Here is a 19,361-nt window from a genome sequence, read left to right as displayed (position 1 = left end):
AGGATGGTGACTGGAAGGGGCACACCAAGAACTTGAGGAGTCTAGTATTTAGTTTAGCAATACAGGAAAAAATGCCTATCCCCATACCTTCATCTCTCAGTGCCTACATTTCCTGTTACTATTAGACAGCCAAGTCACCTTCATCTAAAACAGGATTTCTAGACCTCAGCACTGCTGGTGGCTGTGGGGGACTGTCCTGTGCATTATGTGTCTAGGGCGTCCCTGACCTCTATGCACTAGATGCCAGTAGCACCCTCTCTCCTTCTAACAACCAGTCTCCGGATACTGCCAAATCACCCCTGGGAGGCAAAATAGCCCCCAAATGACAACCATTCCTCTCAGTCAATTTTTGAATTAGATTGCTTTTTAGCATTTTTATTGCTTTTAATATAGTAAGAAATGAGTTTCTATTTAGGATAATTAGTTTTGCTTATTTGTAATGACACTAGATATTAGCAATTTTATTAGTAAAGCTTAAAATAATGAGCAAGGATTCTGTGTGATGAATCTTTATGTTTTAATCCTAAACAATCCTCTATCGTTAAATTACTTGGTCTTATCAAAATCCAATAAAATTTCAAAGAATTTGTGACACCAGTTGTCAAAGAGATTTCAGAGCTTAAAATGTGGAAGAATCTAACTATGAGAAATCCAGGGTAGGAAATAACACAGGTATCTACTGATGGTGCCAAAGTAAAAAATTCAAAAGTGAAATCAGGAGCAAAATAAAGTGAAACAACTTTATTTGCTAAAGAAATCAGATCTCGAATACTGGAAAAATGTATCTGGTGGGATCTCAGTGATTATTACATTCAGTTCCATCAGCTCACAAATGAGATTTAAATTAAACTTAAAATTTTTAATCAAAGAATGTTTTAAAGTTTAAGGGACTTGCCTAAGGTATGCCAATAAAAAAAAGGGCATAAAATGGGGCTTGAACATTTATCTCCTTACTCTGAATCCAGTGTTTTCTCTACTTTACGCCTTTATTTCATCCAATTAATTAGACACTTTCTTAGCATGCCAACAGTTATTATATAGTAAGTATTGTAAAGACAGACATTAATTAAATTCATACATACAGAAGCTCCCAGAGAGATGGAATTCTCCGTGTCATCTTGTACTACCTTCTTTTTAAAAAGTTTTGAATCCTGGAGAAGTCTAAGTGTAGAAAATACTATTGCAGCACTAAAATAGAAAATATATTTTAAACCTTATTAGTTCTGACAATCTCATTAATAAAATGAGCACATAAGTATTTTATATGTATCAGAATGTAATTCTCTGATTTTTGAGGTCATAGAACTTTGTTACTTAAGGCTATACACTTGGAAACTCTTAAGCTAAATTATTACTTACTCAGTGTCTAGCGGAACCAGAAGGCAAACATACTAAGTTAAGAAAACAGAAGCCAGGAGATAGGAATTGTCCTTATTTCCTGTTGCTTCATACATTTGTCTGCACTTTAAACGATCATATTCTCCTCCTCTATAGAATGATAAAATTGTAATTGATGTCACACTTCTTCAAAATGTCTTAATGTATATCAAGAGGCTTCTAAAAATCTATTCCAAAATGAAATTCAAAATGCAGAACAATCTATATACCTGAAAATGCTTATCGTAACATTATTATATAACATGGAAAGACTGGGTGGAAGCCAAATGGACAATGTACCCATCTATCTAAGCTCTCACTTGAATAGTTAATAGACAATAACATTTAACAGGTGTTATGAGTTGAATTGTGTCCCCTCAAAATAAAAATTGTGTTGATGTCCTAATCCTCAGTACCTCAGAATGGTAGTAATCTGAAGTAATCAAGTTAAAATGAGGCCATTTGGGTGGACCCTATCCCAATATGACTGCTGTCCCTATAAAAAAGGAAAATTTGGAGAGACAGACATGCACAGAGGGAAGGTGACATGCAGACACATGGGGAGAAGACAGGCATGCCTAGAGCGGTGTCTTTATAAACCAACAAATGCCAAGGACTGCTGGCAAATACCAGAAGCTACAAGAAGCAAGGCAGGCTTCTCCTCTAGAGCCTTCAGATAGAACATGGCCCAAGAACATTGATTTTAGAGCATGGACTCCAGAACTGTGTGAGACAATAAAATTCTGTTGTTTGAAGCCACTGAGTTTTTGGTGCGCTGTTATGGCAGAACTAGGAAACTGATAGAACAGGTTAAAAGCAGATCCCCTGGCTTCTTCCTCCTATGCCAAACCCGTTCCTCTTCCTTCGTCTTCCAACACAGAAGCAGAGCCCAGAATCGATACTACTACCTCACCGACTCACATTCTATGTTCTATCCATCAGTAAGTTCTGTCAGCCTCGCCTTCAAAACACAGATACCAGCCAGGTGAGGTGGTGAGATGCTCCTCACCTCCTCCAGTGCTAGCGCTTTCATCCATGCCACCATCCTCTCCAGGCTGCGTGACTGGGAGCTTCCTGACCAGCCTCCCGCTCTGGTTCGTGTTCCTGCAGCCCTGTTCTCCACACAGCAGTCACAGCGACCTCATCAAGAGGTAAATCAGATCAAACCATTTTCCTCCATATACGTTCCAGAGGCCTCCCGTGTCCCTGGACCGTGGGTCAGTTAGGTTTCTGGCCTAGTATAGGTCAGCTTTATCCATGTCCAGCATGCTTCTGGGGAGGTATAGTCTCTGCTTGTAGGGTCCTAGAGTGTGTACATATGCTCAACGTTTAAATTTTATTTTTAAATCTTCTTTTTTGTCAACTTGTTGTATTAAAAGCTGAAAACATTGTGCCAACACACACACTCTGCCAAGAGACTTTCTCTCTTTTCTTTTTTTTCTCCAGAATCCTTTAAAAAACAATAACTGGTATTTACCGAGTGTTTACCACCTGTTGGGTGCTGTGTTAAGTGCTTTGGGTGAATTAGTTTACTCAATCCCCTCCGCAATCCTACAAGGATTATCATCACAATTTTAATCCTACTATTATCATCACTATTTTATACATTAGGAAATGGAGACAGAAATGTTAAATGACTTGCCTAAGATGACACAACTAGAAAGAAGGGGGCGGGATTAGAACCCAGGCAGCTGGCTCCAGTGCCTGCCCTCTTAACTGTTGCCTATAGCATGACCTTGGTCTTTCCACAGTTCTAATAAGTTTGGTTTTGTTTATTTTGGTACAGTTATTGGTGTCATGTTTATGACTGCTACGTACTCATTCTTGACTGTACCTTTTATCCATGCAAAGGCTCTCTTTGTCCACTTTAATGCCTCTTGCCTTACATTCTACTTAGCAGACTTCATGAAATGGGATCATTGTAAAGATTAAATGAGCTATTTATTCTTTCATTTGTTCAAAAATACACACACATAGGAGTACCTCCTTTGGGCAAGGAACAAATCTAGGGGCTATGGATACAGTCCCTGCCCTCATAGAATTGGTATTCTAGTAAGAGTGGGGTGAACTTATTAGCAAATAGGAGTGCTTACCAAATAGACCACGCTCAATACATGCGAGCTGTTCTCACTAGGTAGACCGAGTAGGCCAGGGAATATGAGGGGTAACCAAATTGATTTTTTTTCTAAGTTAGTAACCAGAATATAAAGCTTTCTGTGATTATTGAATTTTAAATTCCCAAGATGCTACTGACTTGTTAAAATGGTTTAGATATTTGTAGAATATTTCCTAAGGTATTGTTCGTGACTATATAACTTAACTGTTTTTCTTTAAAATAAAACTAAACAAACAAGCAAGAAATCAACACAAAATGTGACACAGATTCAGTACGTGTATAGGAATGAAAATTCCTCTCCCTGACACCCCTCCACACTCAAGGATCCTTAAGAGTTTCTAAGGCACCTTGGTTACTGAGCAGCCTTCAAGGCTAGCACAGGATGGCCAGTAGAGGGCCCTGGAAGAAGACAGAGGTGCCCATCCCACCCTTCTGATTCCGAAGATGAAATTCTGACTTCAAGCTAAATGAGGTATGAGGTTTGGGATCTTGCTAACCCCAAAACTTAATGAATAAAATATAAACGGTACTAGTGTGTCCTAATCCACCTGGCACTGCATAGATGCGCAATGGAAAGTTTCTAGTCTGTGCTCCACCGCAGAGACAGAAAGAGTAGGATCACTCACTATAAACACTCTAAAATCCCCAAGGAAGGAAGTTTCATTCTGACACAAAATTAAAAGGCTCAAATGGTATCCCATTTAGACACTAAATTAAATAGAGAGGAAAACTTATTAAAAAAAAAAAAAGACAGGACTCAGAGAGGCAGCCCTAAAAGAAGCAGAAATAGTTTGAATAACTTTGATCCCATTTACTTCTTATTAACATTCATGACAAAAATGGTCAGTTTGTTCTCATAAAATCCATGCAGCTCACTCTACCTGTCACCCTGGGGAATGTGCCTTTCAATTTCCTTGACACATAATTTTATTAGAAGTATCATAAAATGTCAAGCTAACCATCATTTGGGAAAGGGACTGTCCAACACTCTCAGCAGGGCCCAAACAGAAGCTCGTGGGGGGTAAAGTTCACATAGGAGAAACTCATTCATCTTGACAGTAGGCTTCCCCAAATGACAACTCTGCTGCAAAAAGGCAACAACATCAAAGTTTTTGCAGGTTTTGTCCCAAGGGTCAGGTTCATGTATTTAAAATAGGAGTGATTCTGATATACTTGCACATCATTTGCATATGTCTATCTGGTCTTCAAATTAAAGTTCTATTATGACACTACTTTCTGTGGCCATTTTGTAATTTTTAGTTTCTTGTTTCCTTCTTCCTCCCTAAAGAAATAAAAAAATCACTCATATCCTCCATGCCCTCATGCAGAGGGCAGGGGGATGAATGAAGGTAAGTGGTAAATATTTTCTAGGGCTGCTGGTGATTCCTGAAACAGTTTGGAGAAAAGAGTTCTACATTCTTCTACAGGAAATCATATAGTCACATATTTTGTAGATAGAGAGGGAGATGATGTATTTCTATATATACAAATCATATACTTTCCATAAGAAACCACATAGTAAAGTTTCCTTCTCTTCAAACTTGAAGAGGGAAGATGATATATTATTATGCTAATTCTATTTACCATTAATCAGCTACCACTGTATTCTCAAAGATAGCTATAAATATAACCATACATTATTTTTTTAATATAACAATACTCTAAATCAGTGTGTCTCAAGCTTTTTTTCCCCTCTCAGCACTCATTTATACTCTTAAAAATTATTGAGAATTCCCAGACTTCCATCAATACTTATCATATTAGAACTTAAGCTGACAAATTTTTAACTCTGCTAATATTTATTAATTCATTTTAAAATACAAACAATAAACCCATTACATGTTAACATCAATAATGCATTTTTATTAAGGCAGCTATATTTTCCAAACAACAACAAAAATTAGCAAGAAGAATGCCATTATTTTGTATTTTTGCAAATCTCTTTAATGTCTGGCTTAATAAGAGAAAATCTACCTAATAGAAGACTTTCATATCTCCTTCTTTTGTCTGCTATGACATATTGGTGGGTTTTTTAATGTTTATTTTTGAGAGAGAGAGAGAGAGAGAGGGAACAAGTGGGGGAGGGGAAGATAACAAAGGGGACAGAGGATGGGAAGCTGGTTCCTCCCCACCGAGGCAGGGCCCAAACTCATGAACTGTGAGATCACAACTTGAGCCGAAATCAGATGCTTAACCAACTGAGCTGCCCAGGCGCCTCAAGTTATGACATATTGTTTTGGTTGAAGTATATGAAGAAGACTAGGTCTCACAGAGGTAGTTGTTGGAAATAGAAAGAGTATTATATTCTCTTAAAACAATCGTGAATATTCTTTGATACTACACCAAAATGTGACAAGTGATAGTTTCTTAAAAGTTTCTTGCAATGTGAAAGCTAATACCACACACTGATGCTATTTCCTACTCTGGTACATTAAAACCTATTGGTCTATCCTGTTAACCAGGATTTTGGAATATCCACTGGTGATTTGGAATATAACAACTCCCTGAGTTATGCAAATCCCCTTAATGTTGAAACATTTCATTATACAGTTTAAAAAAAAATGATGCTTGTTAATATTAATGACTCCCAATCTCATCAGAACTATGTAAGCATTAGAAAACTGTCAAGCTCATGGTAACAAATAGAAATTTTCCAAAATTCTAATTTCCCTGAAAAAGTTCAGATTTTATCATTAGCAACAGATACTATTAGTTGTTTGCCTTAGAAGTGGCATGTTCATTTTGCTCGTTTTCAGTAAAATGCCTGTCAAACACCCAAGTCTGAAAAACCAGTTTGTCAGTTGCCTTTTCAAATAAAAATGGTGTTCTGTGAAAATAACTGCTTGTTTAGCTCTCATTTAATCACATATGTGTTCTTCCCCAAGACAACCACCAGACTTTGATATGCAGCAAAGATGCTTTAGGAGTATTTCCCATTTAATATTCCCACAGAATATTAAAAATATATTCAAGGATGGAGATTTATAAATGTAATAGGTTTTACTGGTTCATCAAAAGCATTAACTGGATTTTTATTTTATTTCATTTTTTTTTAACTGCAAGCACGCAGCAGTAAGGAGTGTAATGGCCACTAGTAATACTGTTTGGGGCCACTGCTGTGATTCACAGCAAGAGGCCAGAAGTTTTCCTATCATTGCTCTTGAAGCATCAGTGAAAATAAGAACACAATGAAGATGATGAATGACATCTTAGTCTTGTTGTAAAAATAGTTCTGACCTTACAGACCCCCTGAAAGGGTCTTGGAATCACCCCCTAGAAATCTGGAAACCACATTTTGAGAATCACTGCTCCAAAATGGACTAGACGGATTTTCATCACTGTTTAGAAACCACAAAAATTATAAATTTCCAAAAATCTATACTGCTCTAGCATAAAATCAAATTTAGATGTGGTTAATCATGGCATGGTCTATGGTCAAGGCTCACACTGATGAGATGATTACGTGTTTCCCATCAAAGCAAAGGGAAATTTCTGCTGAATTGATTTCCCCTTTGCAGAAGCCACAGGTGGGCTTCTCTTTTTTCTCACAGCTCTACCTAAGAAAGCGTCTGGGTTTTCTTATCTGCCTTCCCAGATGTGGGGCAGGAGAAGGGGGGAGCGGTGGGGCTTGAAAGCTGTCAGCCATCAAACATCAAACTGTAGTCATACTCTTTATTACGACTGCACCATTTTACAATGATAGCCCTCCACCTCCCCCTGCCTCTACTCCTGATATCTCCATAACACGTATCACTTTTGACCACACTATACAATTTACTCATTTATTATGTTTACAGTTTACTGTCAGCCTATTTATTATCTATTGTAAGCTCCACTGAGGGTAGGCCTGTTTTCAATATTGTTGAATTGTATCTATCAGTACTATCTAACATTATCTATCAGTACTATGAGTGTCTATCAGTACTGGGATATTGATTTCTCTCAAAAACTAAGAACCATGACTAGCATATAGTAGGTGCCCCCAAATTATTTTTTGAATGTAACTAATGAATGGAAGATAATAAGTATGTGCATTATTCAAAGAATCATTACTGAAATGTCACAGGGCCTCATCATAGAGCTATTTATTGCAAATGATATGAGAAGGTTTTGAAAATATAGGTCCATGTAGTTTTACTATCCCGCTTACTTGTTTATATATCTTTCAGCATATAGATACGGAAACTATTTCCATTCCCCTCTGTATCCTCAGTGTCTAGATAAGAGCCGAACAATGCAGTGGTTAATGGATACTGGTTGGGTTAAGGAATGAATCAATGAACAGGTGAAATGAAAGGTCTGATACTAACAGTTGTATCATATTTAAATAATTATCCACTTAAAAAAGTTTCTTAAATGGTTCAGCAAAACATAGTTCAGAAAATGTTACTCTTTAATAATAGAGCTTGTTTCTAATATTAACTCTACTGGAATTAAAGTTTTAAAAATAAAAACATAAATAAATACACAAGCAAAGCTCTGTTAATTTGTTCATTCTTTATATGATGTAAAACATCCTAGGGGCTCCTGGATGGCACAGTTAGTTGAGCATCCAACTCTTGATTTAGGCTCAGGTCATGATCTCACGGTTCGTGAGTTTGAGCCCCTCATTGGGCTCTGCACTAAATGCACAGAGCCTGCTAGGGATTCTCTCTCTCTCTCTCTCTCTCTCTCTCTCTCTCTCTCTTTCTCTCTCTCTCTCTTTCTCTCTCTGTCCCTCCCCCTCTTCAAAATAAATAAACTTAAAACAAATCCTAGCTTATGCTTTAATAAAGTAATTGCTTTGTTTAGAACTGTAGTTTCAAGTGTAATAATATATGAAACTCCCCTGAATAATAAAACACAAGTATGCCCTATTAATATTGGAATTGATAAAACTTACACACAGTCTAGGTATATTTGACAAATTAGGGTGAGGAAGAAATTCTCCTCTGTGCTTGAAGAGACTCACCTGTATGCGGCCCGGTGTCTTTGCAGGGCAATTGCAGCCAGCTGAAGCCTGGCCTCTACCACAATCTCCAACTCACCAGCAGAACACTGGGACAGGTCCTTGTGGCCTGGATGCTCCATCTCTGACACAAGGAGGTTTAGCCTGTCCTCAGCTTCTGTCAGTAAAGCTGACTAAAGAAAGAATACCACACAATCATGTAAGTTTAGAGATAATACAAATAATATCTCATTCCTATTTATCAGGTGTTTTTCATGTACTAAGAAAGTAACCTTGAACGGAAGACCAAATAGGAAATTTGCACATAATCATCAGAGAAGAGAGCTCAGTGAACAGGAAAAAGGCAACAGAAAACAAAAAGGAGAGTAATGGCAAGAGTAAGCATGTACAACAGTTACCCTCTATTGTGTGCTCAGCCAGCGCTCATTATTCATGGTACTTAAACTGTTCCATAAAGTTGCTACAAACACTAAATTAGCAAACACTGAAGCATTGCTCATAGAGGAAATACAGGAATAAGTTCCTGCTGGCCTCTGGTCACGATATTTTTGCCAACTGATCTACATATAACTTTGTTTAATGTGCATTTATATTTAAAGACACATTATTTAATATATACTGTAAAGTCATTAACCTTGAACTCATAGCTTAATAGCTCTAAAACTCATGCCTGACTAAAGCTTTTACTGCATAAGCGTGGATTAGGCATTTAGTCATAAAGCACATCACAGCCTTCTTAGCAATTTAGTATTCTTAGGAATAATAAACAGCATTTCAGTGCTACACTTAGGGGCCATTTCAAATAGTGAAATCACCAATAAAAAGCACAAAAATGCAAAAAACATGGCGATGCATAGACCATGGAAAGGATTCTTATTTACAGTATGAGAGTGGAAACAAAAAGTCAGAGAATTGCCTTGTCCAGCGCAGCTAGGAATGTATGAGTGTGTGTTGGGCAACTGAAATTTTTCTATGCTCTGTGATGTTCACAAATGACCACAAAAAAGAGCCATGAGTGTTGATTTGGGAGTGACAAATAAATTTTAGCAGACAGGCTAGTTAGCAAATACTGAATCTGTGAATAATGAGGATTGACTGTATTTCAAGTTACGCTATGATCACCTAACTGGTAATGTGAAGATAATGAGATTTTATAGCAGACAATCAATAGTAAATACCAACCCAGCATGGCAAAGGAGAAAAGGACCAACCAATCCTTCAAAAAACAGGTCTCTAAAAACTTGTTTGTACAGAGTGGTACACATTATACAAGGACTACTAGGGCAACTGAGTATAATGGCTAAGAACGTGATCTGCATTTCATTAGATGCGTGGCATTAAGGAATTTTTTTTCTGTCTAAGCCTCAATTTTCTCACGGTTCAGCACAACATAGTTCAAAAATGATTAATACCTACATCCCAGAGTTGTAAAAATTAATCATACAAAGTGCCTGTCACGTAGTAAGCACTGAATAAATGGTAGCTGTTTGTGTTGCTGTTGTCATCACTATTATTATTAGGAAATGAGAAACAGGGAATGGAATACTCAAATCCCATCAAATAATGAATCATATTTTCCACAGTGCCTTAATCATATTTGTAAAGTCAAAGTCTGACAATCTCTGGGCATCTAATTTTCTCACGAGGAGTAGACTCTGTCTCTGGCCCCAATCCATGCTTATGCAAGAAAAGCTACTCAGTCTCCCAAGAGCAAACACAACCCTGAAAGTGAGCCTATCCAGGACCTCATAGTGGACATTTTGGTAACCAATTTCATATGATTTGAAAAAATTTCCAAACTTACCTTTATTGTGCTAAGTGTGAAGTCATCTTTAATTTTTGCAAACCGACCAAATGAGATTCCCTCGTCCTTTAAACATAATTCTATAAAGACACAAAATTTTTGAAGAACCAAGAATATCTGTGGTTAGTTTAAATATTTATTCTAGTTTATAAAACTCATCATTAGTTGGGAAACTATCCATAAATTTCATATTTAAAAAAACCCACCATGATAATTAGAAACATATTGTTCTGTCAAATGGTCCTTAAATATCATATATTCAAAGGCTGAGGATGATTTTTACAACAAATCAGATAATTCTGAAAGGATCTTGAGGATTCTTGGTGATGTTCTTTAAATTATTGGCTACTGATATAGAGTAATGGTTCCTCCTCTGGGATCACAGGACGCCTTAAGGTCCCCAAGGTATTTTGGGTCTCCCAGATATTTATAATATTTCAATAAGATCTCCTTGGAAATGTCAGTAGTTCTACTGATTTGCATAAGCCCCTCACACTAAGAGCAGAGAGTGAGAGTATTTAGAACATCAAAATCCACAATTCTCAAGTATCTCAAAAACCCACAATCCAAAGCCTGTCATTCTGAGCAGGAGGAACCGAGATAATTTAGATCACAGACTCTGCCTGCTCTAGTAAAACTGAACTTCTAGACTACAGAGGAGAGGGGGGAAAAAACCCCACAAATCATTATTTGACTAGGAATTCCTGCAAAAAATACCCACCTAAAGAGACTAAGTTTGTCAAGGGGTAAGAGGAAGTCCAAAATAGCATGGAATTGAACACATCTGACTTCCTTCTTCTTCCAACTACTACCTACTTGGCTCTTCTCCTAAATTAAAGGGCTCTGGGGCAAACAGTCAGCTGAGTATGAAAGAGGGCTTGAGAATTGGGAAAGACCCAGCAGAAAGATCTGGGGCTGGGTTTTCTCCCCTAAAAGAGAAAGTGAGAGAGAGACAAAGATCAAAAATAAATGCCTGGAGATTGGCATGGAAGAACACTGGGATGCATTTCAGAACATGAGAGATCCTAGGAAGAGTTTGATCCACATCGTCCTCCTGCTCTCTCTGCCTCTGAGTGACTTTGGTGATTCTCTGTGTGGCCCCTCCCAGATAATGACCTGCTCCTCCTCCTGGAAAACTGAATAACAAACTCTGTTTTTAATGGCCACCATCCTCTTATCTGTTGACCTCATCATACCTGAATAATAATAAAAGTTACATTTTAAAACAGAGTCAATATTACTCTGATATCCAAACAGGACAAAGATATTTCAAGAAATGAAAACTACAGAACCATACTTATTATGAATAAGGATATAAAAACCTTCAACAAAATACTAGCAAACAGAATCCAACAACATATAAAAGGAATTTATACACCATGACTAAATGCGAGATAGCCCAAGAATGCAAGGTTGGCTTAAACACTCAAAAATCAATTAATGCTGTAAACCGTATCAATGGAATAAAAACCAAAAAACATGGAAGCATCTTAATAGATGCAGGAAAAGCACCTAATAAAATCCAGCACCTTTTTATGACAAAATCACTCAACAAACCATGAATAAAAAGGACAGTTCCTCACCTGATAAAGAACATCAATGAAGAACCCAGTTAACACCATACTTAACGGTGAAAAACAATTAATCTTAGGGCAATATCCAATACAGTTGAGAAATACTTACCTATGACCTATAAATCCTATCCATGGGTATCTCATCCCATAGAAATATATACTACATGATAAGAATATGTAGCACTTCAGCCCTATTCCTAGAAACAAAGTGAATGTGCAGCAATAGTGGGATGGTTGAACAAGCCGTGAGAGATTCAGCATAGAACACGGCACAACCAGAGTAGCAGAACAAACAAAGCAGTTGCCTTAAAGTGGTTTTAGTGAAGATTTTATGCATAAAAAACATAAGATGCAGAAAAATGTAACATATATCATTTTATAAATAAATGATGAATCCTATTTTGTATGTATATATATGAAAAAGTGTATGAATACTGATACATGTGGACAGAAATGGATATGCATATACCTAACATAGGCACATATGTGTGTCATTAAGTGTGCTTAGAGAACAATATGGAAGAATGTATACTAGGTTGTTCATATGGATTATTGGGAGTGGAGTGGGAATAGTTGGGGAAAGAGGAGAAAGAGAAGTCAAAAATGAAACAAAAGATTACCTTTCAAGTTTTGAAAGTTTGCTCTACTCTTCTCAGAAACAAGTCCATGGTAGATTGTTTTCATTGAATTTTCTGGGACACAATTTATTGTTGCAGCCACACTTAGTAAAAAGTAGGCTTTAATGAAAGAAAACTTATTTAGGAGATGTGGTTGGCCAACTGTAACCAGAATTAGAGGCAATCCTTTACTTATTAATTCATCAAGTGCCTTAAAAAATGAAACAAAAAAAGGCAAATCAGTAAAGTATTGTTTTCAGATATTATTAGTTTTCATCCCTTTTTGCATTCCTCATTTGGTGTTGGATGAAGGAATACACTATAGACATGAGGTACCTACCATACATGGCAGGTCTATTTCAAGAGATGTATACTGTCAGATGTACCCCAGCAGTTCTGAGTGCTTCTGCCTTTCCCCACCGGTTTGTGATCTGTGCCTCAATAGCACCCAGCCCTGCCACAGAAAGAAAGTAAACCTAGTGCTGAGAGCAAGGGAGGGGACATCTCATTAACACAGAGAACCCACAAGAGTTCATCAGCCAGGCACACTTGTCTGCTCTGCTTTAGCATGAGTGAATTAGAGGTACTGGGACAGGAGCAGGAGAATGGGTACACAAGCATGCTACCCACCCAGTTTAGATTCCGTGCTCAATCATTAGATCTTGCCCATGTACACCCTCAATTCCCTGGCCCTCTCCTTTGCATATATACTTCCTTGGCACAACCACAGCCCTGGTAAAATCCGGTGTTGAACCTTCTTTAGGTGTGCACCCTGCTGCGGAAGAAGGTTGAAGAAAATCATGCAGTCTGACTAAGTGGTCCCACTTGAAGTTCCTGACCAAACCTCAGTGCTGCCTGGTCATCGTCCTACATGTTCCTAGTCCATTCACACTCCTTCTCTCCTAGACAACCAATTTCACGCTCTTTTTGCTTCTAAATTCTAACCCTTCCTCCCCGATGTTCCTACCAGCTAATGACCTCACTTCCTCTACTTAACAGAGAAAACTGAGGCAGCCAAAGTAGTGTATATAGACCCTATATCTCCATTTCTCCCACCCACCCAAGCATCCTGCCACTTAGGTCACTGATCCTTTCTGCACTGGTCTACTCAGCCATTCTCTCTTACATCATAAGTGTCCTCTTGCCACAGACATTCTTATCAGCACATAGCCATACTGTCTTCTCCTCCATCTTAAAAAACAAAAACTGTTTATGCCCTGACTACCCTTTCCAGCTACTGTCCAAATTCTCACTCTCCTTTAGAGCAATGATCTAAAGAATTGTCAATATTAAAATTTCTCTCCTTTCATTTGCTTTTATTTATTTATTTTTTCCTTTCATTTGCTTTTAAACCCACTCCTCTCCTACACTGAAACTCTTTGGCCAAGGTCACCAGTGGCCTACACTTGCCTACACCACTAAGAATGGAAACCAGTGTTCCATTCTTAGTCCTCATATGCCATGTTACTTTTAATCTAAGACATCATTATCTTATATACCACTTAAATTGTCACATGCCCTCAACCATAAAATGCATTCTAATTTCAGAGCTATTAAATGTGAAAAAAAGATGCATGTTTTTGACTTAGTGATTTATGGTGCTTGATTCATCTGCAAAATATGGCACTATTAATCACTTCCTTTTTAAAAAAATGTTTTTAATGTTTGTTTATTTTTGAGAGGAAGAAAGAGACAGAGTGTGAGCAGGGGAAGGGTTAGAGAGAGACAGAGACACAGAATCCAAAGCAGACTCCAGACTCTGAGCTGTCAGCAGAGAGCCTGATGTGGGGATTGAACTCATGAACCACAATATCATGACCTGAGCTGAAGTCAGACACTTAACTGACTGAGTCACCCAGGCATCCGAATCACTTCCTCTTTTGAAAATGTTTCTCTTAGCTTAGAAGAGAAGTGACTTCTCTTAGAAGTCACCACATTCTCTTGGTTTCTTTCCTATACTGTTACTGTTGGTCATTCCTTTTCAGTCTTTGTTGGTTCCTCTTCTTTTCCCATATTTTTTTAAGTTCATTTATTTATTTTGAGAGAGGCAGAGAGAGAGAGCGAGAAAGAGAGAGGAGGGGCGGGGAGTGGGGAGGAGCAGAGGTGGGGGAGGATCAGAGAGAGAGAGAGAGAGAATCTGAAGCAGGCTCAGCACTGTCAGCGTGTAGCTCAACATGGGGCTCAAACTCACAACCATGAGATGACCTGAGTCGAAATCAAGAGTCAGAGGCTTAACCCAACTGAGCCACCCAGTCACCCCTCCTGTATTTTCAGCATTGGAGTGTCCCACGTCTTGGTCCTTTTCCCTCTCCTTACTTGCTCCCCTTAGATTATCTGAAACAGACTCATGGTTTTAGTTTCATCTAAATGCGGATGAAATCCTGCGATTTTCTCTCCAGCTCCAACCTCTCTTCTGAAGTCAAATCAGCTTCTGACTCAAATAGTCCATTTGGATATTTAAGAGATACCTCAAACTCAACATGTCCAAAACTGTATTCCTAGTTACCTCACAACCACACACACACACACACACACACACACACACACACACACACATATACACACACACACTAAAATATGACTGAGGTTGACAGCACTGGAACAGTAGTTAGCACACAGTAGGCTCAACAGATCAGCTAAAACAGGTAGATTAGGCCACAGCCCCGCTCTAAACCTTCCAGTGGCTCCCCATTTTGTTCAGAGGAAGAAGCAAAGTTACAAAGGCCCAATAAGGCCCTTCTCAAACTGGCCCCATTACCTCTCTGATGCTGTTTCCTACTGCTTCCCCATCATTCACATGGCTCTGGTCACGCTGACAAAGATGTCCCCCACCAAGCTAGGCAACCCTGCCCTAACGCCTTTGCATTCATTGTACCCTCTTCCTAGATGGCTCTTTTTCCAGATGTCCTAAACTTGTACCTTTACCTGTTCACAAATGTTTCCTCAGTGAGGACTAACCTGATTACCCCATTTAAAATTACAACTCCCTAACCTAGTCCCATGATCCCAATCCCCTTTATGTGCTGCTGGGTTTATTTTCTCCCTAGCATGGATCACCTTCTAACTTACCATATAATTTACTTAAGTATAATGTTTACTTATACATCATGTTTCTTATTAGTTTTTTTCCCCTAAAATACAAGCTTCCTGATGACTTGGGAGTTTGTCTGTTGCTCACTGACTAATGTATTTATTTGACAACACCAGAAGAGTGCCTTGCACACAACAGACTCTTATTAAAAATTGTTGAATTAATAATATTTGTTGATTAATAATCTCAGGTGTTGGGGCTATATATTCTAGAAAAGAGGGAAACTATTTGCCTTATATGAATTACAAAGAAAAAACCTCAGTGTTTGGGAGAGTCTGAAGCAATAGTGGCAGTGGAGAGATCTGTTGTTCATTCTCCCATCCTAACATCTTCTAAAGGCTGAAAATCAATACACGCAGAAGAGCCAGACATGGAACAGTGCCGAGCCCGAGTGTGCGACAAACAGTGTGCTAGGAACATGGTTGGCATTCTCTATCTAGGGAAGAAACTTCAGATTGGTTGTGGGTGTAGGGCAGAGGAGAAGGTTTCTCTTCTCTTTTTTCTCCATAGCAAATAGCGTCTTAATGAGTCTTGACAATTACACACAAACACTTGAGGATCAAAAGAAGAGTAATTAGTAATGCTATTTAATACTCCTTTCTCTCCCTCTATACAGAAAATATAAAGTGTAATCTGAAGAGTCTTCAGCAGATCAACAGTTCTGTTTTAATTAATTAGCTAATAGAAATCAGTTTTCCATTATACTGTCAGTCTCTTTTTGTTTAAAAAGAAATGATCAGACAGACATTCCTTTTGGGGAAGTGTTTTTTGGATGCCTTGGAGTTTATGACTGGGAAGAAATATTCTTAAACATTTGAAGGTCTTGGAACACTGAGGCGAAATGTGAATATGTGTGCGTATCTTCCTGATACCAATTCTTTCATTTCAGGCAAGTTGCTTATAAATCAAAACAAATTTTAAGGGAAAACAATGAATCATCTGAAGCATAATTAAAAGTGAAGTTTGTGGGATAACATGAACACTAATGGGAAAGTAGTAAGATTACATTTATTAAAAGGAGAGGATATATTTCCTATCAAAGTTATGGAAGACAAAACTAAAGCAATTTTGCGTAAATGACTCTCAACATTATTTAATAAAAATAGCTTACTTAATGAAACAGAATGTTGTTTCCTAGCATTTAAAAAAATTAAAACTACATGCAGCTGTCTCTCTGCACTATCACCTGGTTGTGTGAACCCTTTAGGGGTCTGTAGCCCCCTTACCAATGGCTGCACTACTACTCTTCTGCCCTAACACTTTCTAGTGGTCAGACTGACAATACTCCTGAGATTTTAAAAAATGATTTCAAGATATTTAAATGCTACACAACATGGATGGAGCTAGAGCATATTATGGTAAGCGAAGTAAGTCAGTCAGAGAAAGACAAATACCATATGATCTCAATAATATGCGGAATTTAAGAAACAAAACAGATGAACATAGAAGGAAAAAAGAGAGAGGCAAACCTTGAAACAGACTCGTAACTACAGAGAACAAACTGAGGGTTGCTGGAGGGGGTAGGGGGATGGGAGATATAGGCGATGGGTATTAAGGAGGGCACTTATGATGAGCACTAGGTATGGTATGTAAGTGATGAATCACTAAATTCTACTCCTGAAACTAATATTATACTATATGTTAACTAGCTAGAATTTAAGTAAAAACTTGAAACAAACAAAAAGATATTTAAATGCTACTAGGTTATCAAAAGCTTAAACCCCAATCATTCAATTAGTGACAAGAACAGATGTGCTGGGATGGGGAGTCTAGTCCTCTGTTTGCAAGGAGCACTGGGAAGTTAGAGGAGTTGCTTATGAAAATGTCACATGACAACCTTCCATTAGCCAGCACTATGGTGGGAATCATACTGCAGGACATAAGAGTATCAGACCAACGTGTTGTACATCTTAAATTTATGCAATGTTATATGTCAATTATAGCTCAATAAAAATTTTTTATTTTTATAATTTTTAAAAAATGCTTCAATAAATGGAAAGAAGAAAACCACTGACTGAGAGGCAGTCTCAGACTGGAGAAAGGATGTGAGTAAAAGCAGAAATGAATAAGTGGGCTACCAGCAAAACACACAAAATCCTTTTCTTATAATCAAAGTCAGCTATTCCCACCAAGGTAATCAAGATAAACATTAAAGTTAGATACTTGACAGGGCTATATAAACAAAATGAATACACATATATAGTTTAAAACTTACAAGCAATAAACAATATTTGCTCAATTTGAAAGCCAGAGCAGTCTGGGTCCGATACTACCTTGGGCCCAATATTTGGAGATAAAACCCCATTATTAGAAATAGAAAAGCATATTAATTACACAGCAGATTTTCAAAAACAAGTGTTATACTTACCAAATAGATTGAAATGACTCAAAATTATCCTTACAAAGTATCCAACATTTATAAAATATTGTTATCCTTACCTGTAAATTTTCTTTACTAGTAAGAGGTTTTCCTGAGTCAAATGATTGAAGTATCTGTCAATATATAAAGCACTAACGTTAGAAGCAAAAGTATTGTTTTTTTTAAATTAAACTGTTAATGTGTTCTAAAAGTATTTTAAATGTAATTTTTATTATAAAAGCAATACATGTTCTAGTCAGAGAGATGAGTATAGAATAAAGAAGAAATACACATAAGTCAACTTCTTTTAGGTTGTCAATGTTAATATTTTGGTGTCTTTACTACCAATTTTTTTGATGTATTTTAAAATTATATTGGGGCGCCTGGGTGGCTCAGTCAGTTAAGCGTCCGACTTTGGCTCAGGTCATGATCTCACAGTCCGTGAGTTGGAGCCCCGCGTCGGGCTCTGTGCTGACAGCTCAGAGCCTGGAGCCCGTTTCAGATTCTGTGTGTCTCTCTCTCTCTCTGCCCCTCCCCTCCCCTCCTCTCTCTCTCTCTGCTCTGTCTCTGTCTCAAAAATAAATAAACATTAAAAAAAAATTTTTTTAGTAAAAAAAATTATATATATATATATATATGTATGTATTTGTATTCCTTTTCATTAAACATTGCATCATAATTATTTTTCCATGTCATTAAGTCATTTGTAAACCTCAGTCTAATAACTAAGTAATGTTCTACGCTATGAATGCATCATAATAACTCCTTTCCTTTTGTTAGACATCAGGGGGACAAATTCCCACCCCCATCTCACCATTCAGCCCTAGTTTAAATAACACGCGTGACTATTTTGTCTGTATTTCTCATTATCCCCTTTGGATAGATTCCTGGGAACAGAATTGCTGGGTCATAAGAGTATTAGAATGAGTATTAGCATTTAGAAAAATCTTTGCCAGTTTGAGGTAAAATCATATTACTCTTTAGAATAACTCTTTTTGTGGTTCTTTTCCTTTATTGTGAATGGCCTGTCAATATGTTTGGCTCTAAATATAATGCCACATTAGGAAACATTCCATTTATTTGCCACAGGAGATGGTTGTATCATTGTGCAGAATGCATTCCTCTTGGTACAGAGGCCCTTTTTCAAAGATGCCAGTACTGATGCCATGCCCATATCCCCTGGGTCATCTGGAAGACACCAGAAGCTTCTGTGGATAGATTACTCACTGATGGACAGTATCCTACTTCAAACACCTGTATGCCTTTGCTTGAGGGCGTTCTGTGGCCACAGGAGTATTCAGGAGAGGCTGGAAGCACAGGGAGTAACCCAATCCAATGAGCACAAGATTGTTCTCCCTGGTCTCTGAGGGCCTGATTGTCCACGCAGTGACTCATTAATACTCTCTGCAATAGTTCTCCTCCCTTCCCTATGTGACTTACCACACACTCACCATTCTCCCTGATATCACTTCCCA

General features: G+C 37.8%; 1 protein-coding gene across 3 annotated transcripts in view; it reads right to left on the bottom strand.

Moving 5' to 3' along the window:
• Nucleotides 1-19,361, bottom strand: part of CFAP54 (cilia and flagella associated protein 54) — a 291,595-nt gene that overhangs the window by 85,848 nt on the left and 186,386 nt on the right. For all 3 annotated transcript variants that reach the window (XM_045463273.1, XM_045463270.1, XM_045463272.1), the window contains 5 exons: nt 17,967-18,020; nt 12,440-12,647; nt 10,246-10,325; nt 8,445-8,614; nt 1,083-1,188 (listed from right to left, as the gene is read on the bottom strand). In XM_045463273.1, the coding sequence (XP_045319229.1) occupies nt 1,083-1,188; nt 8,445-8,614; nt 10,246-10,325; nt 12,440-12,647; nt 17,967-18,020 (618 nt within the window). The remainder of the gene's footprint in view (nt 1-1,082; nt 1,189-8,444; nt 8,615-10,245; nt 10,326-12,439; nt 12,648-17,966; nt 18,021-19,361) is intronic.

The sequence above is a fragment of the Leopardus geoffroyi genome, chromosome B4, assembly GCF_018350155.1.
Source record: "Leopardus geoffroyi isolate Oge1 chromosome B4, O.geoffroyi_Oge1_pat1.0, whole genome shotgun sequence".
NCBI classification, from domain to species: domain Eukaryota; kingdom Metazoa; phylum Chordata; class Mammalia; order Carnivora; family Felidae; genus Leopardus; species Leopardus geoffroyi.
The sequence above is the reverse complement of the archived record's forward strand: the minus strand, read 5'-3'. Positions and strand labels throughout refer to the sequence as shown.